General features: G+C 35.3%; 2 protein-coding genes across 3 annotated transcripts in view; one reads left to right on the top strand and one right to left on the bottom strand.

Annotated features, from left to right (window-relative positions):
• COG5 (component of oligomeric golgi complex 5) overlaps window positions 1-24205 on the bottom strand; it is a 197631-nt gene that overhangs the window by 142530 nt on the left and 30896 nt on the right. The window lies entirely within an intron of this gene.
• Window positions 15109-21036, top strand: GPR22 (G protein-coupled receptor 22). 2 transcript variants are annotated; one of them, XM_074901606.1, is made up of 3 exons: window positions 15109-15481; window positions 16489-16749; window positions 19468-21036. In XM_074901606.1, exon 3 carries the CDS (start codon window positions 19493-19495, stop codon window positions 20792-20794), a length of 1302 nt encoding a protein of 433 aa, XP_074757707.1. In that variant the 5' UTR covers window positions 15109-15481; window positions 16489-16749; window positions 19468-19492; the 3' UTR covers window positions 20795-21036. The 2 variants fall into 2 exon arrangements, with proteins under 2 accessions (XP_074757707.1, XP_074757706.1); XM_074901605.1 differs by having other exon boundaries at window positions 16489-17553.

The following is a 24205-nucleotide window of genomic DNA, read 5'->3' as shown; positions in this document are numbered from 1 at the left end:
ATTTACCCAGGGAAACTGAGCAGCATAACTATTTTCCTTCTACAGGTATGTGTACCAGTTAATTTTTCCATTTACCCTCTTTCTGCATCAACTTCATAACCTGATTTCCGTGCTGCTACAGCACAGTAGACTATTACTTTAGAAATAAAGCTTCAGATCAAAAAGAAAGAAGTATCATTCACTGCGATTCACAGGCAGGTGAAAGGGCTGCAGCGCGGCATTCCAAGGCAGAATTGCCTTTTCTTTGTGATCTGCCTGTATCTACACAAGCTGCCAATTTATTTAATCTGTCCACAAATGAAAGGAAAAAGGATTTGTTCAAGTAGAAATACAGTTATAATAAACATGAAGTAGAAACTGCAAGACATCTTTGCCTGCTGAACTCCCTGTGAGACTAAAAATAAACTTCTCCAGACTTAAAAACGCTCTAACTGGTTCAAAATCCAGCCTGATATGTTCAGTCTGAGAACGAGATCACTCTATGCATAACTCAATGCATAACTATTGTAACTGGAATGGAAGTGTGGCATAGCGGTATGAGAGAAACTTTAAATGTATATAAAGAAAACCCTACCATCCGTAGATCTGATTTATTCACAGGTTTTACACTCATCCATAAGAGAACTACCTGTAATACTTAGTGTTTTACTAGAGAGCGAACACTGTGCTTTACACTGTAACAGAGATAGATGCAATGTTACCAATGTTTGCTTTGGTAATAGATAGGAGCAGTATTTATTATATTCAATGGCAGAATTATAATTTTGTCTCTTATACTACAATGCTCAACTACAAAAGCAATTTTTTTTATAACAACCATCAGCTTAAGGGAGACAGCAGCAAATTCTCTCTAATAATTACAGGTACTAATGCAACAATTCACATTTTTTTGATATATCAAAGATCACATCTAGATTACAAACAGAAAAGAGAGCATGACTTCAACACTGTTTATTCACTCATGCTTATTTTAACATGAGTTCAAGTAATGAAAGCCTAAAATGAACTAGAGAAAATAAAAATCTTTCAGACAATTTAAAACCAATGCATAGCTACACAGAATGGTTTACACCCAGAGATTTCCTCCTTCAAGTATAAAGAAATATGCCTTTGTAGGCAATGATGAAGGACAGTCTACAATTCAAATTTATTAAATTTTTACTAATAAATAACATAAGAGAAATTTTACGTGATTTTCATGTGCTGCTAATTTTTTTAAGTCACTGTAATTGTAACCACTTTGAGTAGTGGAATTTCTTCCTGGCTGCCATTTTCTCCACAATGGTGATGGGGTACTTTGGAGATTTGTGTCTTTTATTAAGGAAGAACTACATCAGACTATAGGGCGTTCCATTAAAAATCTTGAAACTGCAGTATTTGAGCCTATCCAAATTCTGATTTTCATAGTGATTTTCAATCAGGTCTTCAAACCTATCGATATTTATACAGCAAATCATGCTCATCTTCTAAACAATTAAGGAAAGGAAAGCAACACATGCAGATGCAATTGCTACAGCACTTTCTCATGATATTTAAAAAAGCATATTGATACACAAAGCTTGAAAGCGAAATCACTTTCCCTACTGCTTTTCAGTCATCATACAAGGTTACAGTTTGTAAAATTACTCAGAAATTATAGAGACTAGGTTTTTTTAATAATTTTTAGTAGATAGCACTTGCCTACAGTCCTAACCTTAGATCTCGCAGCATTTTTGGCTACCATTTTAAGCATTTTTATAAAGGTAAGAAGTTGAACACCAAGTAACTTGCCCAAATAACAAGTCTGTATTTAAATCACAGGTAAAAATCAAGTCCTGTGAACACTGTTATAACAGAAGCATCGTTCTTTATCTCTTAACTAATACTGCCTTGGGATTTTGTCCAATGCTTGACCCATTCCCAGATGATTAATTAATCTTTCCCCAGTTTTTTTTTTTTGTTTGATTTACTTCTATCAATGAGTGTAACAAACTTAACTGGACAGTCATTAATTTTTCCAAAGTGGGAGAGGTGAAGAAAAAAACCTTCTTATACCTTCAACTATGTATCTATAATTTTTTTAAACTTTAAGAGCTGGTTTGGTTATACAAAAGAAAATCCCAAATCATGATAGTCTCCCTCTATTGAAATGAAAGTTTCAGATTAACAGTGTAAGAGAAGACAGGACTACTATTCCTTCATTTGTACAAAAATCCAAAATTTAGCGGAGATTGTAAATATACAGTACTGTATGTAAATGTAGTGTAAATAGATCTGAGTCTGTCTTTCCTCCTTCCCAACCCCTACACAGATAATCCTCCTGATAAAATTAAGCAGAAGAAATGCCAAAAGAAAAACTGTTAATTGGAAGGGGGTGGGGGGTGGGGGAGGGGTGTGGAATGAACTCCATTGTGAAAATAAATAAATCCAGGGTTAAAACGTCCCTTCAAACCATGGCTTGAACTCATTTTTCCATTGCCATTGCAGCAGGCTCATCCTTGGTGAAAAGCTCATTGTGGAAAGCCTCTGGGCTGAAAGTACATTATCTCAAATTCAGCATTCTTACTTGGTACCTTTTTGGAAGGATTCCACTTTGACGAATTCATTATTGGATATTTTAAATAAACTGTAGCAGAGAGAAGTGAGTTTTGTTTCGATTCTGTGGTTTATTACAATAAGGTGAGTAATGGTACAAACTCATCCACCAGCAATAACTGGGAAAATCAAAGTGAGCAGAACACAGACGTAGCTCCCGTGCTGTCCACCACATGTACTCTAGTCAGAAAGATTAAAGCTTTGACATTCTGCCTTCCTCTAGCACCAGATAGTGCAGTCTGTTTTCCCATGTCTTTTGATGCACTGATGGGTGTACAGTCTTTCCTTCCAGTTCAAACAAAGGCTTTGTTGAACTCCCACATGCAATACCCATCAGAGACTGCATTTGGTCATATGGTCCTTAAAGAAACAATTTCCATTAGACTTTGCTAATTTTAGAAGAGCTCAGCAACAAAAATGCTGCAATTCAGAAATCTATTCCGAAATACTGCAAGCAGAGTTACTTGCAGACTTTTTAATTCTGTGAATGGGATAGTCTTTTTGTTGATATTTGCTCGACAGCAGGATACCTACCTGCTTTTCTGAGCTTGCTTTTTCTTTCCCTAAATTTATCATGAGATTTCCCTTAATGAAATTAAACTGGAGTGTTAAACGTACATATGCCACCAGAAAAGGATCTTCACAAGCCCAGAAAAAGATTCAGTCATTCATTCTGGATGTTGGAAGACCAGGATCAAGATTTCTGTGAAGCAGTTAGAAGCATGAAACAAACAGTTAACTGTTTGTAAGTACTTGTAATGTCAACTCTGACAGAAAAATCTGAAGGACATATGCTAATTCCTGTTAAGTGGGCACTTAAGAGTTGTAACAAAGCAACTGAAGCAACAATTCACTGTTGTCACAGAAAAACTTTGTAACTGCATTTCTATTCCAGTCTGCAAAGACATTAGAAAGTTTGTCACAATTAAAGCCCAGGAGAGGAAAAAATTGTCAGATACCAATTTTTCAGGCTACGATTGCTAGAAATGCCACAGCATAAGACCAACCGACTAAATAAAAACTGTTTCTACAGAAACAATTACAGCGCTTCTGTTGCCAGAAGGAGTGTAATTCACACCACTTCTAGAGAATTAAATTTTGTAACTATTATATACTTTTTAATATACATATACACATACGTGTATATATATACATTCATACAAAATATAACTATGGTATATGTATCATAGTCATAGGAGCCTTGGAATAACTACTTTGTACACACTGTTCATCTGAACCAGACTCACAGTGAGCACTGCTTGTCAGTGGCAGTGATGACAGCAGAGTTTTAATCAAGTCGAGCAACCACAGATTTCTTTGAGAGCAACCCAGCATGCCTTGTTCCAACTGAGTCAGCACCTCAAATCCCCAGGTTTGGTAACAGATCTGGAACAGTGCTGAGAAGGCCTTGGGAGGTGGACATAGTAAGCACTTTGAGCAACCCTGTACTTATCAGCAAAATTAAACAGCAAAGAATTGGGTACTGCAATTAAAACTATTTGGATACTGTTCTATTCTCCCAGAAGCAGCATGACAGAATTTCCTCATTAAAAGTTCAAATATCATTCAAATACCAAAACAAATAAATTACTAACTCAGCAGGAAGTCAAAAGCCAAAAGGCAGGCAAAGAAAAGAAATATATTTTTCTGTCCAGAGGGTAAAAGAATAGCTGCCCGGCTGCTCTCTTGAGCCTCAAAGAAGAGGTTGGCCCAAGCTATGACCTGTTCACAGTGTCAGACTGGCAAGCACTTGTTAGATAATAGTAATCAATGGAGATTAAAGGCTATACATTAACGTGTGAGTGTGTAGTATTTGTCAGAAGAGAAACCAGCATCTTGCATTATTTTGCAGGTGCTAGAATTACTTAAAAATAATAAATAAAAGCCCAAGCTATAAAATTCAGCTAAATTCACATTTATTTCTAACTGCTACTATTATTCCACTGTGTCAGTAACCAATAATGCTACCCCAGAGTAGAATATTGCTGCCAATTTTACAAGCAAGCAATAAAAATAGTTTTTGCCAGAATTAAAACTGCATTTCTTTCCATTTATTTATTCATTCAACAGATGCATTAGCCAAGACTGTGCACAAGAAGAGAATATTAAATTATATCAGCTGGATGTGTTTCTAAAAAGAATCTAAAAAATTAAAAAGATTAGTGATTTGGTGAATTCATTTCTTCAGCATCTACGACCAGCAGCTCCCAGCGATCTTAAAACATACTTAGAAAATATAGGCACTTTCAGGCAAGCATAGAAAGAGAAAATAAACTTTGCATTGTAATCACAGGTTTAAACAAAGATTTTAAATTACAGATTAGCAACTTTATGTGGACTCTCTACGGTCCACAGTTCTCTCTGCAGCTGTTGGTCTATGGGAATTTTTGGGATTGATCCCATTTCCATTCTCATTTTTTTGTGTTGTGGATGTGCAAATCTACTCAAGGCAATTTTGTGCCCAGCTGATCACAGGATGCTATCCAGCAAATTGCCATACATGGCAGTCATACCCAAAGGAATTATATTGTGGTACCAAAGCAAAGAAATATTGATATTGCTGAAGATATTTTTTTAAAAACCCATAAACTTAAAACAAGGTTTACAAGTCAAGCTCTTAGCAGTTTCCTATGAAAGTGACCACGAAACTCAACATTCTCTGTTCATTTACAGCAAAAGATCATTAAGAAAGAAAATAAGGAAAGCCTATATAAATAATTCTGAAGAGCAGTTCAGTCACCCTTGAAGCAATTCTCACAACTTCCCTGTCCTTACATCTGACTCCCTTAGTTCTCATCAAAAATTCATCCTACCAACTGCATGTCTGGCTCATCCTAAATAGACTTATCTTTTCTTCTTCCTTCTGTCACATCACGCACACACCTAAGATATCAGTAATACTGGGAAAGACGAAAGAAGGAGAAATGCACAAAAAATACAAGGCACCCAGTATATAAATGAAAATTTTTTCCAGAATGGCACAACCCAAAGTACCATACATAAAAGCACTATATCCAGTTTGTTCTATTTGTAATATTGATTTGTTTAACTGTCAGGTCTTACATGATTATAGGTTTTGTTTAGCAAATATGTTTACACTTAATTTAACTTCCTAGCTGATGATAGAAACGATGGCTCCTAGATGTCAAAATCCAGGTGAAATATTCTCCAAACATGATTCTATTTTTTTGTCCTGTGTTTATTAATCGTCTACACATGCTGCAAGGCCTGTTTCCTTAGAGATGTGTGAGGGTTTTTTTTAATTTTGAAAAGCTGGATGATGAAGTAGAGAGGTCTGTAGTGTTTCATCAATATATTTTTTTAAATCTCATTAATTATTTGCATGTTCTGGGGGTTTGCTTTGCTCCCCCCCTTCCAATGCAGTTGAGGGCTTAAAGCAATTTAGACAGAAGTAAGGTTAGTGCAAGAAATAATTTATATTCTGACTTCACCAATGCATTACTTTAGGAAAAAAAAAGAATGTCCTGAGAGAAAGATTTAGATACATGAACTATTTTTCCACTCAAACCTCAATTTGCTCATTATTACTCCAAAGCATTGCCTTGGTTTAACTTCCTTTGTCAAGTCCAAACATAAAAAAATCTGTGCTTAAAGACCTGCAAAGAGAATAAATGTGGAAAACTTATAAAATTCCTGCATTTTTCAAAAAGAAATTAGTCTTGTATTAGAGACAGGAGAGATTCATGAAACACAGACTTCACAGATCTGCCCTAAGCTTCTAGCATGTAGTCAGACTGTTTTTCTATAAAACAGAATGATGTGAAGAGAAACTATGAAGCAGGTATTGTGGTCACGGACATCACACAAGCAGCTAAAAGCCTTAGTGTTAATCCATACTATCTCTAACTGGCCATATAACACAAGCAGCTAAAAGCCTTAGTGTTAATCCATACTATCTCTAACTGGCCATATAAATCTGCTCTAGATTAAAAGTACTGAATACAAACTAAAATTTCTGAGACTAGTTTCAACCTTTATTGACCCAAAGTATACTCTAATAGCTGCTTTGACTACAGGCTTCAGGATTACTGAGAGTGGCTTTTATACTCTTACAAACTTATTAAGTACTAACTGTATTAAGTATCACCATAGCCTGTAATATTCATCAAGGTATGCATTGAACTGACAAGCCAAAGAGCAATAAAGTCCGTACACACAGATTCAAACAACACTGGAAAATTCTTGATGAAGACCCTAGACCAAAGTAGGCATTGATTATTGTGCTAATGCCAGCTTAAAAGATTTTGGAGTGGAAGTGTTAAACAGGGTATTATCAAGAACCCAATAATCACGTAGATGCCTAGAATTTTTTTATAGTGGTGAGTAAAGTAAGTTTCTGAAGAATACATGAAAAATTTGCAGGGAAATAAAAAAAGTTACCCTGAGAGGAACAGGAAGGGCTGACTGAGTTTTCCTTTCTCCTTTGAGAGCAAGGCAACAGAAAAGGTATTACAACTCTAAAGAAAAACATTTCTAACCTAACCACCAGCAGGCTTAGAATAGTAACCACTTTCAAAGGGCAGGCTCTCCTTTCCTTCCATTCTTTCCTCACATTAAAACTAATTTGCTTGATTAGTAAAAGAAGTTATGTTCTCCTCCATATTCAGCTGTTTCTCGAGGGGAGTCATTTCTCACTGGGCACCGTATCTACTGTGGAAAGAATGAGGGATGGAAAAGACCTCCACTTGTGTTAGAACTGCAGTTTCTCTTTTAGAAAGACAGCATGGTAAGGGGCAGAGTCAGCATATAACAACTCACCTGGTTTTCCAGTTGATAGGTTGCAGCAGTTGCTATATTCTGTCTTCCACATTTCCTCCCGGAGGTCCTAACCATAGGTATCAATCTGCAGAGTTGCTAGCCTACCTAGTAATATTGAAGCTTCTCACTTTGAAAAGTACTAGAAATAATGCAAGTAACATTTTTCTTCTTTCCCACTTCAACTACAGTTTATAGCTCCTATCACTGCAACTCATTCTACGTATAAGTTTTAATTTACTAAGCAGATCATCAGTGAAGGCTGTTGAAGAATTTGACAAGTTTTTTTCTCCATAAACATGTATTTGCTCATCATCCATCGGTGTAACAAAAATGTCTCCACCAACCACTTTCAATTTCTCAAGATTTTATTAGTAAAATAAAACCTAGGCTTCAGGACTAATGACTGCAAAGCTGCTTCCAGGCATCAACTATATACAAAGCAAAACAGTATTCCCTTCCTCAGACATACCACTGACACTATTGCTCTCAGCCTTCCTCCAAAAAACAGAAAATGAAAGCATTTTTCATGCAAGTTCTGGTTTGCTTCAGCACTACAATAAGTGATTTCAAATACAACAATTATGCAGTGAGGGTAAAAATAGGAGATGGGAAAGAACTGAAACTATGGTTTAGGCACAAAAATCCTTGATATTTGAAAGCTTCATAGATAAAATTAGTTCTTCATATGCATGCATATGCATGCATTTTCAACAAAGTTTAGGTATTTATTTTAGACTCTAGAGCTACAATATGTATGTTTAAAAAAACCCCAGAAAATATCAAGGTTATCATAATTCTATTTCATTTATCCTCTTATGAAAGTCAGAGATATTTTCCAACAATCAAGAAAAAAAAATTAAACTATATTACAGATACAAATTACGGAAACTACTACACCCAAATAACAGAATAAGAAAGAAAATAAACTGAAGATGATACCAACACAAATCTAAATTTAGATCAACATGCACATCAATCAAATGAATATTCTTTTTAGCAGAGTAAATGGTGAAGCCAACATACTACACTAGCTCAGTTCGATTTCCTTACTATTATGCATTTATCATTATAGCTTATTACTTTCAAACTTGTCTTTTTATGGCACTACATAAACAGATTTTCTATCAGTTTCCTTGAACAACCTTGTAAAAATAATAACCAAAGAGCTAAGGCAGTAAAGAGGGGCAGAGTACTTTATCATTAAAAAAAAAAAAATCAGACAAGAAAACACATAGTACTGCATATCATTTTTCAGATTCTAAGAACTTAATGTGAGGAATACCACCACTGTCAGACTGATGTGAACGACTTCTTGCATTTGAACTGAATGCACAGGGCCTGACAGATGGCTTTAACAACTTAGAGCAGTCATTCACAACGGGGGAGGAATCTAACTACTGTCCATAGGTTTTATTTTGTTGTCCCAAGAAGGCAAGGTATGCTCCTGTCACTGCAGTTATATGGAAACAGAGTTACTACGTGTGGTCACTGAACTTTGGTTCTAAAGGTAGTAAACCTAGCAGATCTTTTTCACGCACTTTTTGTAGCACTTCCAAACCAAATCAGCCAAGGGGCTAACTAAGCAAGACTGCAATGTATAAGCCCACCCTGGTGGTAGCCCTTACACTGTGGGTGATCTTAACAAAATTAAAGGGACACAGCTTATGTTGTGGTACCTATTCATGTTATGTGCACTCTTTACTCACAGGGTAATTAAGAGACTTTCATCTCTTAATTTCAGCTAGAAGAATGCTTGCTACTAGGCACTCCATGTGAACACTTTGTCTTAATTAAGAGAAAATCATATTGCCTTCCTATTTTTAAAAAGGACTAGAAACAAAGTCTATCAAAGATCTCTGCCAAATAAACAACTCTAGAAAAAAAATCTTCCCATTTTCTTGTTTTGTTTTAAATTAGCAATTCCACTTAAAGGATATCACAGCAGGAAGGTGTGTAACAAAATTCCTGCATCAGGGGATTCTAACAGGGTAGGATGCTGTTCCTGCTGCTGCTCATCCTGCATACTTTGCCAGGCATGACTTCCACAGCATCAAGGATATCTGATGCAGAATCCTGAACCCGATTCTGAAGTTTAAACCCTGCATGTTAAGTTCAGCTACCACTGAATCCAATTCACTGTGATGAGCTAGTCAGAAAGCTTACTGAAACGTTTATATTGCCATTCTGACATGCACCTAGCACAGCGTCGTCATGCGCTAGGACTTGGAGATGCTAGGCAATGCAGCACCCCAGGCAGCAGGGAATAATCCTGAAAACTTCTTCCAACATACAGAACATTTTGATGAAAGCAAGATAAGTAACCACCTGGAACTTTAAACCACGAAGCATTATTTCCTCATTCTATAGCACACAGTGTCTGCATTCCAGCTTCAGGAGTCTTCAGCTGTGGTGTTAAACTACTTTCCAACTTAGGGAAACAACGTTCTTTCAGGCACGCTTTCACAAGCTTGAACAATGAGAGCAGGTGGCTTTTTTCTTTGTATGTTTGAAGCAATACAAAAGGTATGATGTCAGAACTCCAAAAGCCTTTCCATAATAATGAGAACCCTCACTAAAAGCCGGTAGCAATTGCCAACTTAGATATTTTCTAAACCCAGAAACCTCTCAAATTCTAAGAATAATCAAAGTAAAAATTTAATGAAGAAATAAATCCAAAGCAATATTACAATTTTTAAAGAAAAATGAAAGATTTATCTTGAAATTTACAGTGACTATTTAAAATTTTGCCAGTAACTACTACAAGATATAGCACCATTCACTGTGAATGTTTATACTAGAGGACAAACCACCTCCATGGAGAAAAGCTGGAGTCAGACTGAATTATTTAAATTTATCAGCCATACTCCCCTCCTGAGGATAATTGATATTCCTTTTTTATTTTTTTAACTAAAATGCTTAAATAATTGTGCAGTTATGCATCAGGACCATGATTTAGGTATAACACTAAATCAAATTTATTGTTATGATATGAAAAGGAAGCCTTCTCTATATATGAGTGATAACCAGCACTGCTTCTGTAATTGTCTGGTATCACCTCATTGTGCAAAGCTAAAACAAGATACAGGTTCAGTATTAATTGCTAAAGGGCATTCTGTAACTTACACATTTCCTCATAAGTACAGGAACTTCCAGTGCTGAAAAGGTCAATAGTTGAACTAACATGGAATACTACTGAACAAATAACCTATGCCTAACAATTACCAAAATCAAATTAATCTTCCAAGACATCCTTATTCCATAGCATAAATAGGTAATTTTTCTGTACTCAAGCTGCTATTGCTAACATTAACTCAGCATCTTGAAAATTATTTATTCATTACATATATAAAGCTATATAAAATATATATTTGTATATATGTGGTTTATATCTTTCAAAAAATACTTCTCTTTGTGTTGTTTCCAAAGGTGTACCTCTTTGCCAATACAGGAGAAAGAACAATGAAATTATATTTGAAAAATCCAAATTTTTTTTAATCAAGGGAGGTAATTCTTAAATGGAGAAACTGAGATCAACAAAGTCTCAAGTGTAGAAATGTTTTTTGGCAAGAGAAAAATGGAAGTTAGAAATGCAAAAAAACCCAAAACCCAACCTAAATAAGTCATTGCAAAAATAAGAAAACAAAGCAAGCTGTATGGCAATCAACAATCAGGGAGAAAAGAAAATACACATTAAGGCTAAGATACTGAATGGAAAATTAATTTTGTGGATGTCAGTCTTTACTACAGAAAAAGATAACAGTCTTAGAACCTTTCTTGATAGATTAAAGAAATAAGAATAAAGTACTTGTGTCAAAAGAAAGAAAAGACTGCATTACCATCAAAGTCAGAATGGTACTTATGTACAAATTCCAGCAGAGTTTTTGTCATCTATTCAGCATATCACTCTTAAACAATAATAAAATCCTTTACAACTAGAACTTGTGTACTGGACAGGAGTCAAATTTACACCTCTTCAACATAAAAGCATGCTGCAGCATGATCCAGGCCAGCTAGCCGTAATGTCAGCATCAGGTAAAACAGAACACCCTGACAAATCCAGCGTAACAAGGGCACATCAATACAACTCCCAAACCCGAACTGCTGTTATCCACTGTTTATTTTTCCTGGTCCTATAAAAGTTACTCGATTTTCAACAACATTCTAACAAAGTTCTTTGGAACAGTTGAGGAAACAAAGATGCAATGAGGTAAGAAACACATTTTAGATATGGATCACAAGCTGCTAGAACAGATACAAACAATAAACTATCCAGAAGAGCTACATGAGAATTGGGCATCACACTGCCCAGCACAGGTACGTGCAAAGTACAGGAAGATCTATCCAGCTACAAGTATGCAGGGGCACCATGTAAATAATGCTGAAGAACAATCCCAGGGCAAGATGTCCAAAATCACCCAATATTCATTTTCAAAAGCGACTTAAGCTCTAAAGAGATTATCTGTCACTGAAAAATTTGCATCAGTTAGGAGCCCAAGCCTCTTGCAAATATGACAACAGATGACATTTTTAGACCCAGAGGCAGTAAAATTCCAAATAGCCACTAAATGAGCAGCAAGATTCAAACTAGGAAACAAGACATGCAGCCCAAAGAAAGAGAAAGCACTGCTGAAACGTTCAGCAGAGATAAATCGTAGAAACTGAAAAACAATAGTGCAGAGAACAAGGGAAGTAAGCGGACACAGTTTCCCAACAGTGCCAATAAAGATCTTCATGAATGTGTCTATTCCATGACACAAGGATGTTAAGACAGTCTTTGACAGGTTTCTCTAAAGGTAAACCCTAAAGCACATTAAAAGAATGCTAAAGCTCCAAAATCAAGGACTCTGATAGAAAACATCAGAACTGAGTACTTCATTTGTCCCTGATAGACCTCGTGAGCCTAAGGAGTCTTTTTAACAAAGTAAGCTTCTTTTTAAAACTGCAGTGGAAGAACCTGCATTCAGGGTGATCTTATCAACTCACCAGCAGAGTTTAGACCTCCAGATCTACAAATAACCTACCACTATTCTGAAAAGCAGTAACAGTCAATGCTAGGACATTAATTCATGTGTGTAGAAAGTAAGACAGTAGATAAAAGATGGAAGAAGACCAAGAAATACACTAAAACTTCCAAATTTTTGTACATCCTGCTCTCAGCAAAAAAGAAAAACATACTCTAACAGACAGTTATGACTCCTGAGTTCAATTTAGAAGTACTACAGGGGTGTCTGCTATGGCAATTGCAGTTATCTCTACTCCTGTGCAGCCAGCATCTCTTTACATACACATGCCTCTGTTCCCTTCTGCTCCACTCTGCTTCAAGCTCCTGCCTCTCTACATTTATTTTCTCCCCACATCAGACCCAGCAGCCTCAATCCTTCACAGCTCTACTCTCTATAACATTCTGGGTCTCCCTTTCCCCTTGTGTCGTCATTCTCAGTCCCAAGACCCTTAACCACAAATCTCCTGGTTTGAGATTCCTGCTGTTCCCTGATATTTCTACCATCTCATTACCCTTCCAACCCACTTTTCACTCCCCTAAAACCCAAAATACCAGTCAAATCCTTTCTCTTTCATTCTGTACTGATATAGAAACAGGTATAAGAACAGCACATTTTTCTATGTCGGGTGTCTGCACATGGCTCTTTTTGCCCACTCTTCCCTATCATCTACCCTTTGACGATGATGTCATCTGTTCACACCATCTTAACTAGCATCTGCACAGCAATGGCTTGTAAGCATGTCTATCCATCCACCTACTCCTGATTGCCTCCATATGGTACTGCTTCTCCTGATTTTCTCTCCAGAAAACTTAAGCTCGATATCTTCACAACTCAGCTCCTCATCATTCCTCTCAAACAGTTTTTGCAGATAAAACTTTTGCCAATACTGCCTCTTGTGATAGGAAGTCTGTTGTGACCCCTCTACCTGCATTTGAATGACATATCCGTGCTACATCCAAAATCCCATTACAACCTTCCTCCATGAGACAACTTTTTCCTCCTAACAGTACAGCTCATCCAATATCTCCATCTTTGTTCAGGCACACACTGAAGAATTAGAAAGGGAGATGGAGGTTCATCTGTTTAAATTTAGACAGGCTTCCCTACTTATCCTAAGTTATACTGAGAGTGAAGCAAGTAAATCTCTTTAATATATTAGTATTTATGCTTTCATTTCAGGAATCCTCTTTATCACGTCACCCTTAAGAACTACGCTGGTATCACTAGCTTCAAGCTCTTGGGAGGCAGACAATACAGAGACAGCTCAAAGAGCAAAATCAGTTGCTACTCAGCATAGCCAGCTGGTACCTACCGGTCTTTGTTCAAAGTTTCTGCAATCTTTATTTAGGTCCTTTCTGAACATAAGAGAGTATGGAACAGGAAGCACACTAGATGGATATGTAGCCATTTTAAAAATAAATAAAGTATACTATTACCTAAAGATAAATAATATATTGGATGGCTGGCTGGGAGAAAAAGTAAAGAGAAGAAATGCAGACATCCGAGTTACACAACTGCATTCTATTATTGCATTAACAACTTAAAAACAGAGGACCCCATCAAAATTTGATGAAAACTGCCATCTTAATACAGCTGCTTATGTAAGAACCATGCTTTAATATTTATTAAACTTGAAAAATAAAAAACCTTTAAAATCAAGAAAAAAAAAGAAAAAGCCCCACACCCCACATTTATTTGAGACGAAAAACTACCAGCAGAACATTTTATATTCAGATATTCTTAAATTACTCTTCAGCAAACCAATTTTTAAAAAATATTATTTTGTGTTGTATACTGAATTTATTTCTAAGGTTTATTTTAGCATTAGTACTAATTAAAACAGATATTGTGCTAGACTTCTCTTACTCCTTGTTATGTGGTTGTAAGCATTGTTTATACTGATAGAACAGATTCAGAAATAAGCTACAAAACAAAAAAGTGAAAATGAAGACACATCCTGCCCCCTGGAAAGTGAAGGTCAGGATGATTAAAGACATCCTTACAAAAAACCTGTGAAGTCTCTAAGCAAAATTCACATGAAACATAAAAAATTTTTTTTAGAAGTTAACATTTCAACAAAATTAACAGCCTACAATACTACACATACATTGTACATGGGGATGGACCATAAAAATCATTCTTTTCTGATTCACGAATTAAACAATTATCAACCCATTTAAAGTGTCTGAATAATCTCTGTGAACCCAATAGTAATTTTCCTGATATACATGGGGGTACCAGCTCGTCTTGAATTTAATTTATTCAAGACAAGACCTAAATGTTCACTTGTATATAAACATATCAGGTGAAACGCAGCATGGCTACAAGAGGGAGTTTTATTTCAGAGATGTTCTTAGGGCCAAAAAAAAAAAAAAAAAAAAAAAAAAATCACAAATGGAAAGTAGGCAAATTCAAATATAGATTGTTGGAAGCTTTTTAAGTAATAAACGTTTAATCCTTTTTTTTTTTTTTTCAGTGTCATGTGGTTTCCAGTGTACACAAAGTAAAGAGTGAAAAGGTAAAAATAAAACTGGCATTCCCTTAATATATTCCAGAATTCATAAATCATTTGTAAATTTAGTCCTTTTATAAAAGAATCCTTATATAAATCGGGGGGAGGGAGGGCATCAATCCCATATATGAAGCACAATTTAAGCCCAACATCACTGACCAATCAAAATTAGTGAATGCACTGCATCTCTCTGCAGTGAGGAGAAGCGACAAGGTAGGCTGTCATTCTGCAAAAGCTGCCCATCGCAAGCTTTCCTCTCAGAAGCACTGCTTTTCTTTTTTAGAAAGCTTGAATCTCAGTGGTGTCTCTGGAGACAAGAAGCCTTCAGTATGTTAAATTACTTTCATTATGTATTTTCAGATGCTTATTGATTCTACAGTAGGAAGAGTGGGAGACTGCAGCAGCCTGTAAACCAGAACTAAAGCAGTTGTATACATTAGCAGCATGCTGAAACAATGGCACAGTACAGGCACAAATTTTCATTAAGGTCATTTTTTGAAGATATGCTTATTACCCTCTTTCCCTTCTACTCTGCTAACAAGTGAACAAAATGAATCCCTCCAACCTGGAACTGCTTCACCTGCATCGAGAATTTATCAAATCTTTAGTGGAGGTAAGATCTGTTCCTTATTATGGTATGCAGAATAAACAACATTTAACAAAAAAATTGGAGAAAAAAGGGAAGAGATCAGATTCAACTTACATTAAGCGTTAGTATCTTGTTATATTTGAGACCAGGAAATATTCAAATGCTATTTCCCCCTTCTCATTAAAAACACAATGGTAAAAAAATGTTATTTTGTATTAAAGTCTTGTAGAATATTAAGAACCTGTTTTGCTCATACAACATAAAGACAGTACAGTTTAAGCTAATACAGTATTAGGAAAAAACCACATAATGCAGACAGGAATATTTTTTCCTCCCTTAGTAGAATTTCCAAATATTGGCAGTTCAATATGTTACAGATTTATTCAGTTACTCTTTGAAGGATCAGATAGTCTGTAATTAGTGTATACTTACTGCTTTATGAAGGTTGGCTAATATGACTAATCTTTGATTGCTTAACAAATCCCCCTTTTTTGTTTGTGGTTTTTTTTTAACTTATTTCATTACCCTGTACATTCAGGCTGTTTATTAAAAACACATATTTGCTAAACATTTATTTCAATAAAGGAAATTATAACAGTGTGCAAATTAAATAAAAACATATTTCGTGTAAAGCTTATTAACTCTGCTCAGTTTCTTATTAGAAAACAAGAGAGTTGTATGTATAAACTACCTGCTCACAAGAGCTCTAAAACTACATTTTCTAGCTCTAGTCACAGACACTCTACATCCAACAGTTATTGCTTCTAGTTGGGGTTTTTTGTAACCTGCACTATTTGGAGAACAGGAAAAACTTGTCCAAAAAACTAAATTCATGTAAGTTGACAGAAGAATGACATGATACTACTAGCAAATAGTGAACTCACTAACTGATTTTCTATGTAAGCTATAAGATGCAATTTTAGAGATCTTGTATTCATTAAATAAGTGATATTAGAAAATATATTCTTGCATTACTTTATTTCTAAATTATAAGCCCTACTTTTAACCTTTTTTTTCCTCCCTTTCACAAGGGCATGCAGCAACAAATTCAGTTTTACAACTGACAATATGAAGAATGCAGTTGACCGGGTATCTTTCTAGCTGTATGACCTACAAGCAGCAGGATGCATCACTAAAATGTATTCTTAAGACATAAAGGAATTAGAATCAAAACATGGAACACACTTGTATTACAATTTACGTGCATGACACTTCAACAATATACATGGAAGACTAACACATCTGCTCAGATTTTCATTAAAAGAAGAGTGCAATGATTGATTCTTAAAATGGTGAGCATTTCTTAAAGAGGGATTTATAATTTAAAACCAGAATTGTGGAAACTACTGATGCATGAAGAAACAATGAAACATGAATTCCCAAAAGGAGAATATGCATACTTCACCAGCAAGCTGAATAAGGGTTTAAGCAAGCTTTTTCTATACTACTCGTTAAATAACTTATTTGTCATAATGACTAATGGATATTTTTCTCTCAATTTTATGGTCTGTTATGTATTCTCCTTAAATGAAAATAAACCAAATTAGGTAACTCATGGTTACTCTCAAAGCACATGAACTGGATTTTATGATGTATAGCAACTTCTCTGACTAAGCCATCATTCAAAAGTAATGAGCAGGAATATTACAGAAAGAAATACGCAACCATAACCTAAAGGATGTCTTCATACGCTCTGAATACAGAGATCAGAAATGTATTTTTTTAAAACCTGGAACATAAAAACAGGCTGCTACAAAATGCAACAGGGGAAAGAAATTAGCATCACTTAAAAGAAGGTTTATTTGATATTGCTGGCTTGAAACTCAGAACAAACAAGCAGAATATGCACTGGTCTGTAGAAGTATCTCAGGCAATTAAGAAGTCCCCATGTTTAATCAGAATTTTTTGCTGCTGAAGTGCTGGAACAAAAAAAAGAAAAAAAAAAAAAACCAAAACTGCAAGGAATGAAATAAGAGCCCAGCTACCACTTGGTTTCCAGGTTACAGTGCATGTCAAATATCTGTCAGTGACACCATGTATCAATTTATGACAAGCTGCTGCAATGATCTGAAAGGCCCTTGAGGCACAGAGAACAGGTAGGTCAGCAGTTGCATGCACCCCACCTCTGCTCAGCATTTGCACGGGAACAGGCATTGGGTAAATTAGCTCCCTGCCTTGACATTTCTGCTTTTATTTAACTGAGATCTAATCAATGCAACAAGGAGGTGATGCTTAATCTATTCATAAGACTTAGCATATCTGAAGTTTTATGTTTTCACAAAATTTCCGTTGGCATAATGTTAGAGTTAAGATTGTAATTTGTTTTAGCAGATCTGCTTTTGATTTCCTCCTGGCTTTTGTTAATATGAAAGAACTCCATTTATCCAGTAATGCATTTGGAATGGTCTCTTGAAACCCATTCACAGCCAGGACAGCATACACAGAGGAAATCATATTCCAGAGGGTTAATATAAACCTAACAGGGGTTGCCTAAATTAGAAATTAAACAAAACTTTTGAAATATTTCTTGTTTCATTTCACACCTGAGACTAATACGTTCTAATTTCTACCTTCTGTATTTAAGAGGCACATATGAAATAACTGTTGAAGCATACTGAGAATTCTCATCATACAATTTGCAATTAATAGTATTGTGCAATTGAAGCTTTTCAGAACTGTGGATGAAATCCATTTGCATATGATATCCCAAGTGTGCTTAATTCATCCTTTTATTAAAAAATAGATCATTTCTGCTCACCTTAGTGCTATCCATTCTTAATGTATTCAGAATGGAACAAAGGTCTGCATTTAAATTTATCTTCATGCCAATTACATGCCCTCTTAAATTTAAAGCTACCTAACCCCCTCTCCCAAAACTCAAGTATCATAACAAGAAATTGAATAACCTCTCTTTTATTCATTTCACTACAAACTGAAGAGCTGGCTGACAATATAAATAATACAAACATCAGGTATTACATGCAGATGCTACATTTACAACCTATCAGCATGTGTAAAACAAGAATGAGCCACAAAATAAAAAATCTCCTAGACATAATAAATGCTATTTTTTTTGAACCTCACTTATTCCTAAAACAAACATGTTATGTATATAAATGTGTTGGATTTAATTGCAGTTTGTCTAACAACAAAACAACAAAAAAAACCACCACCACAAAACAACCCAAACCCTGAAAGAGGCAATTTTAAGTATTATTTTCTAAAATTATTCCCTTAAATCTGTTCTGAAATAAAATTTAAATACTCTTCCATTCCACATAGGCACTGACTTCTTGAAGAAATTTAATATTCAAATCAAAAAAAGGAAATGTAGTATAATAAACTCCATTCCTCCAACTCCACATAAGTTTGGCATTTGAAATTATATATACTTACACAAAACCGTTGTAGTGGTAGATGCACACAAAATAAAAGTGAACAAAAGTCTCCAAGCTCTGCAAAAAACTGCTCAATTACAGAACTTTAAGTTTCAGGCCACAATACTATTGCAAACTCTTCATAAGAAAGCAGCTGCTAAATTGCCATGAATTATTTAAATGTTCTTTTTATGATACATAAGTAACAGTTTCTACCACTTTCTTCTTCTACAAGTGCCTTTTAAAAAATGATCTTGAGCACTAATTTGTTAATACTTAACAACATTCTTCTAAAATGACCCTCAACACAATACAAAGGCAATGCACAAGTATAGTTTATTCAACAAATGGGCCCTTTGTAAAAACCACATCACTATAAATAAAGCTTAGTCTCCCTAAGTGGAAGCTTTTCACTCTTTTTTTTAAACAAATCCTGCTTTCCTTTAAAAAGGAAAGACCTTATTCTAGATTATCAGGCTTTTGAGTCCATGCCAACTAAAGCTCTAAACATACAGTAAATCAAGAGTTTGGTAAGAATAGATGCTTTCCCTCCCTCCTCCTTCCCCAGCATTTATCTACAATAAGTGTTAAAAAAGGAAATAAAACAGTTCCATATTTTATTTCACCTTTCAGGAGAAAAAGCAACTGCAACAAAAGAATGTGTTTCTCCCCCATTCTGGAAATCAACATGCAGTCTGAATCTAACATTACAGTTCGAGATGCCACTGACGACATCGACACCAACATGTACCGACCACTGTCATATCCATTAAGCTTTCAAGTTTCTCTCACTGGATTTTTGATGCTAGAAATTGTTTTGGGACTTGGCAGCAACCTCACCGTGCTGGTACTTTACTGTATGAAATCCAACTTAATCAATTCTGTCAGTAACATAATTACAATGAACCTTCATGTACTTGATGTAATAATTTGTGTGGGATGTATTCCTCTAACTATAGTTATCCTTCTGCTTTCACTGGAGAGTAACACTGCTCTCATCTGCTGCTTCCACGAGGCTTGTGTCTCTTTTGCAAGCGTTTCAACTGCAATCAACGTCTTTGCTATCACTCTGGACCGGTATGACATCTCTGTAAAACCTGCCAACAGAATTCTGACCATGGGAAGGGCTGTGATATTAATGACATCAATATGGATCATTTCACTTTTTTCCTTCCTGATTCCTTTCATTGAAGTCAACTTTTTCAGTCTTCGAAGCGCAAGTACTTGGGAAAATAAGACACTTTTGTGCGTGAGCACAAACGAGTACCACACTGAGCTAGGAATGTACTACCACCTTCTTGTTCAGATTCCAATCTTTTTCTTCACTGTTATAGTTATGCTAATTACATACACCAAAATACTCCAGGCTCTAAATATTCGGATTGGTACAAGATTTACAACGGGACAAAAGAAGAAAGCTAGAAAGAAAAAAACTATTTCTTTGACCACTCAGCATGAGACTACAGACGTGTCCCACAGCAGTGGAGGAAGAAATGTCGTCTTTGGTGTAAGGACTTCTGTGTCTGTCATAATTGCTCTACGTCGAGCTGTAAAACGGCACCGGGAGCGACGAGAACGACAAAAGAGAGTCTTCAGAATGTCCCTCTTAATTATTTCAACATTCCTTCTCTGCTGGACACCCATCTCTGTTTTAAACACCACCATCTTATGTTTGGGCCCAAGTGACCTTTTGGTAAAGTTGCGATTATGTTTTCTAGTAATGGCATACGGAACAACTATATTTCACCCTCTACTTTATGCATTCACAAGGCAAAAGTTTCAGAAAGTTCTGAAAAGTAAGATGAAAAAGCGAGTTGTTTCAATAGTGGAAGCTGACCCCATGCCAAATAATGCTGTAATACACAACTCATGGATAGAGCCTAAAAGGAACAAAAAGATTACCTTTGAAGACAACGAAGTAAGGCAGAAATGTTTAGTACCTCAGGTTGTCACTGACTAGATTTCAGTATTCACCAAAACACATCAAGCGGAATATTTGAACAAATTGTAGAAAAATACTGCCAAATAAGAAAAACTTTTTTAACTATTGGCAAAACTGTAAATTTTCAATATATATGTTAAATAGAGTAGGTCTTGTATATTCAACTTCTTCACTATGTAAGATATATGTTGCATGGCCGTTTGTTAGTGTAACACCATGTGTATATTTGTCAAAAATATCCAAGTCCTCTTTTTTAGAAAATAAATAGCCTTAAAGAAGTGCAAACTTTTAAAAATATTTGTATGGCTCAGTTTCTCTGTAAATCCAAAGGAATTTTTAAACAAAAATTCCACTTGGGAATACTTTTCTAAAGCATAAATTCAACATTTTGCATGATATGGTATTTTTAAATTTAATTCATAAACAGTATTGATCAGAGATATTCTGAATGCTATACTGCTGCAACTTAGACCCATTTTGACCTCACATTTAGATAGCTACTTATTTCAAATCTCTCCAGCATGCAATTACCATGCACATGTAAACAAAGCCATTTACATGATGTCCTTCAATTAATGGTTCAAAACCAGTTAAATTTGATGGGGGGAAAAAAGAAAATCATGTTGGTCCCAAAATTGACAGTACTTTTAAGAAAAGTAAAAAGTCTTGCATATACAATCTCAGATCCACAGTCTCGACGTAGAAAACACACAACTTTGAATAATTACACGAGGGGTGGAGGGGTTAAGGGGGAAAGACAGGCTAAATGAAGGTAAAAACCACATACAAAAAAATTATTGGGGTTGATGCTAAAATAAAACACCAACCAAGCCACTCCTGCGCAAAGGCTTAGATTTTCACACTGAAGTGGTTTAGCTAGACCTCCAGCGTGACATGGGTGACCTTTTATACAGAGATTTTTCATTCATACCATCTATCTACATAGATAGATATGGCTGTCAAGTGCCACAGCTAAAGCAGAAGATAATTTTATTGCCCTCAATAACTTCTGTATTATTTTGACTTCACTTCTCCTTCGATGATGTTCAGTTCTAGCCATGCAACTGCTTTGCCACAAACCAATCACCGATATGACTAGCTAGCTTATTTCTGTGTTTCTTGGACAGCCATGGTACACAATCATTCTACATCCTCTTTTTCTATTTCATCTTATACCTGCAATGAATAATCAAGAAGCCAATCATCATCCATAGCACTGTAAGCAAGAATTAAGATATTCATTCAAACAAAAGTTTGTTGAGTGGTTTGCACTATCCTATGCTTAAAAAAAAAACATAATTGCAATGAACAGTGGCTACATTCATTGATTTAGTTATCGGGGGGGGGGGGGGGGGGGGGGGGGGGGGGAACAAAACAAAAAAACTGCAAAATCAGTTAGCATGATTTCACTTGTCCTGTTATATAAACTGCTCAGTGTGTCACCAGCTATGAGTATAATCAAAAGGCTAGTAAGTATTGGCTTTGATAACAAAAAAAAGCAGAGCATATCATTGTATATGAGACCTAGTTTGACTAAAGTATTACATAAAAAATTGAGCACTTTACTGAAGTTGCCCATAAAAGTGTGGTTTTAACAGAGCAAAAACCTATTTTCCCTTACATCATTAAATTATTAATCATATGTGTATTGCCAAAACTGTTTTTGTGGTTAAAAAAAAAGCAGTACTTGTAATGTACCTTAGTTTATTTAGGCTCATGTCTTAGCTTACCAGAAAACTCAAAAAAAAAAAAAAAAAAAATACTAGAGTTCCACACTCCAGAGACCAGCCACTTACAATCATCCAAATTCTACCTAGAAGTTTTATTATACAACTGATAATTCATTATCTAAAATTATTGTGTAACATATATTCAAACATCATTTCACTGACTTTTTTTCTAAAAGCTAGCCCAATGACACCTTCAATCAACTGTACCCACTCACAGTGTTAATTTCATCTAAGCTATCCCTAGTTTTCTATAAGAATTGAAACCTTTCATCTTATTTGAGAGGTTGCAGGGTGAAAGTAAACTTAATGGTTTTATGCAATAAGCTTTTCTTTTTTTTTTTTTAAAGCCCATATGCTCCAAATTTATCACTTCAAAAACATTATTTCAGGAATAAGCTCTTCTGAAAAGAAATGTGCCCAAAAAAACCTAAGCAAGAACTATTATTTTTTCTTTTTTGTAACACTTCTTCCTTTCTCTGCCTAGCTATCCTTTATATTCTGAACACTAGAAAGAGAAGAAAGTAGGATCTCTAGGGTTAATAGCATGATTTCACTGATTGCTTATCTTCCAATAAATCATTCTTAAATCCACTAAAAATACTATTCATTTATTTAAAAATAAAAAAATAAGAATTTATAATGACCACAACACATGAATAAGCTTACATCATATCCTTATCTGAAATAAGCTTTTACGAAAAGCCTTCAGACTTGAAAGGTTTCTTGACAACATGACTTTACTTTTTAAAATTAAATAAATCCTCAAGAAGTACATGTTTAGTGTTAAAAGCTCATTCATTACAAAGTCAGATTCAATGAAACAGTACTTCATAACAGAGAGAAAAAGCAGCCTAGGAATTAATCAGAGAGTTTAAGTCAGGTTTTAAAGGCTATGTCGATCACAGTCATTGATTGTCATTAAGGATATAAGCAAGTTCATTTTTACATTTACTATTCTTCATCTTTCATTAAATAAAGAAGAAAAAAGGACTTATACTATGTTGTAATACACTTTGAGGTTTGCAGAAGAAAATTCTGCATAGAACAGGGAGTAATACAAGTAAGAATATTTGCAATCCTACATACATGCAGGAGTCATTATAAAACAGAATCATACATGATCTGTACCACAAAGACGACAGATTTAACACAAGCAAGACAAAATAAAGACTAACTAGTGAAGGAACACTGTATATCCTACAGATACAGAAGAGGATTTTAGGTGGGATATGAAGGAGTGCCGTGGGTGCTTGACAGACAGACTAAAACAGAATGCAAAAATAGGCAGCATCGCTGGAGAAAAAAGGGCAAATTATGCCATAGTATTGTACAATAAGAAGCCCACTACATTCTTAAAAATGATCTCACCCCAGTGAGTCATTAGTTCAATTACATTTCACACCACTCAGCCTAAGGCAAGCAGAATTGTACAGGACTCTAAAAATACTAATTCCAGCAAATATGTCTCAGAAACCAAGCAACTACCAACAGATTCCACACGTTCTCTGTCCCTTAAGTATTAGCTGGTATCTATGCTATCTTTTAACTCCAAATACATTTTCGTTCAATTTTACATTGTAAAATGAGGTTAGCCCACACTAAAAATACAAAAAAGCTGAGTACAGTGACAGTATCTATTAGAATATTCAGGAAGCACACCTTAACTTGCTAGCACATCACAATCCAGTGAAACAGAAAT

The sequence above is a fragment of the Athene noctua genome, chromosome 3 (genome assembly GCF_965140245.1).
Source record: "Athene noctua chromosome 3, bAthNoc1.hap1.1, whole genome shotgun sequence".
In the NCBI taxonomy this organism is placed as follows: domain Eukaryota; kingdom Metazoa; phylum Chordata; class Aves; order Strigiformes; family Strigidae; genus Athene; species Athene noctua.
This window is presented reverse-complemented; position numbering and strand designations above follow the sequence as displayed.

What these genes read in the sequence shown, in the direction of transcription:
- GPR22 (XM_074901606.1), top strand. Translation starts at nt 19,493, where the DNA reads ATGTGTTTCTCCCCCATTCTGGAAATCAACATGCAGTCTGAATCTAAC.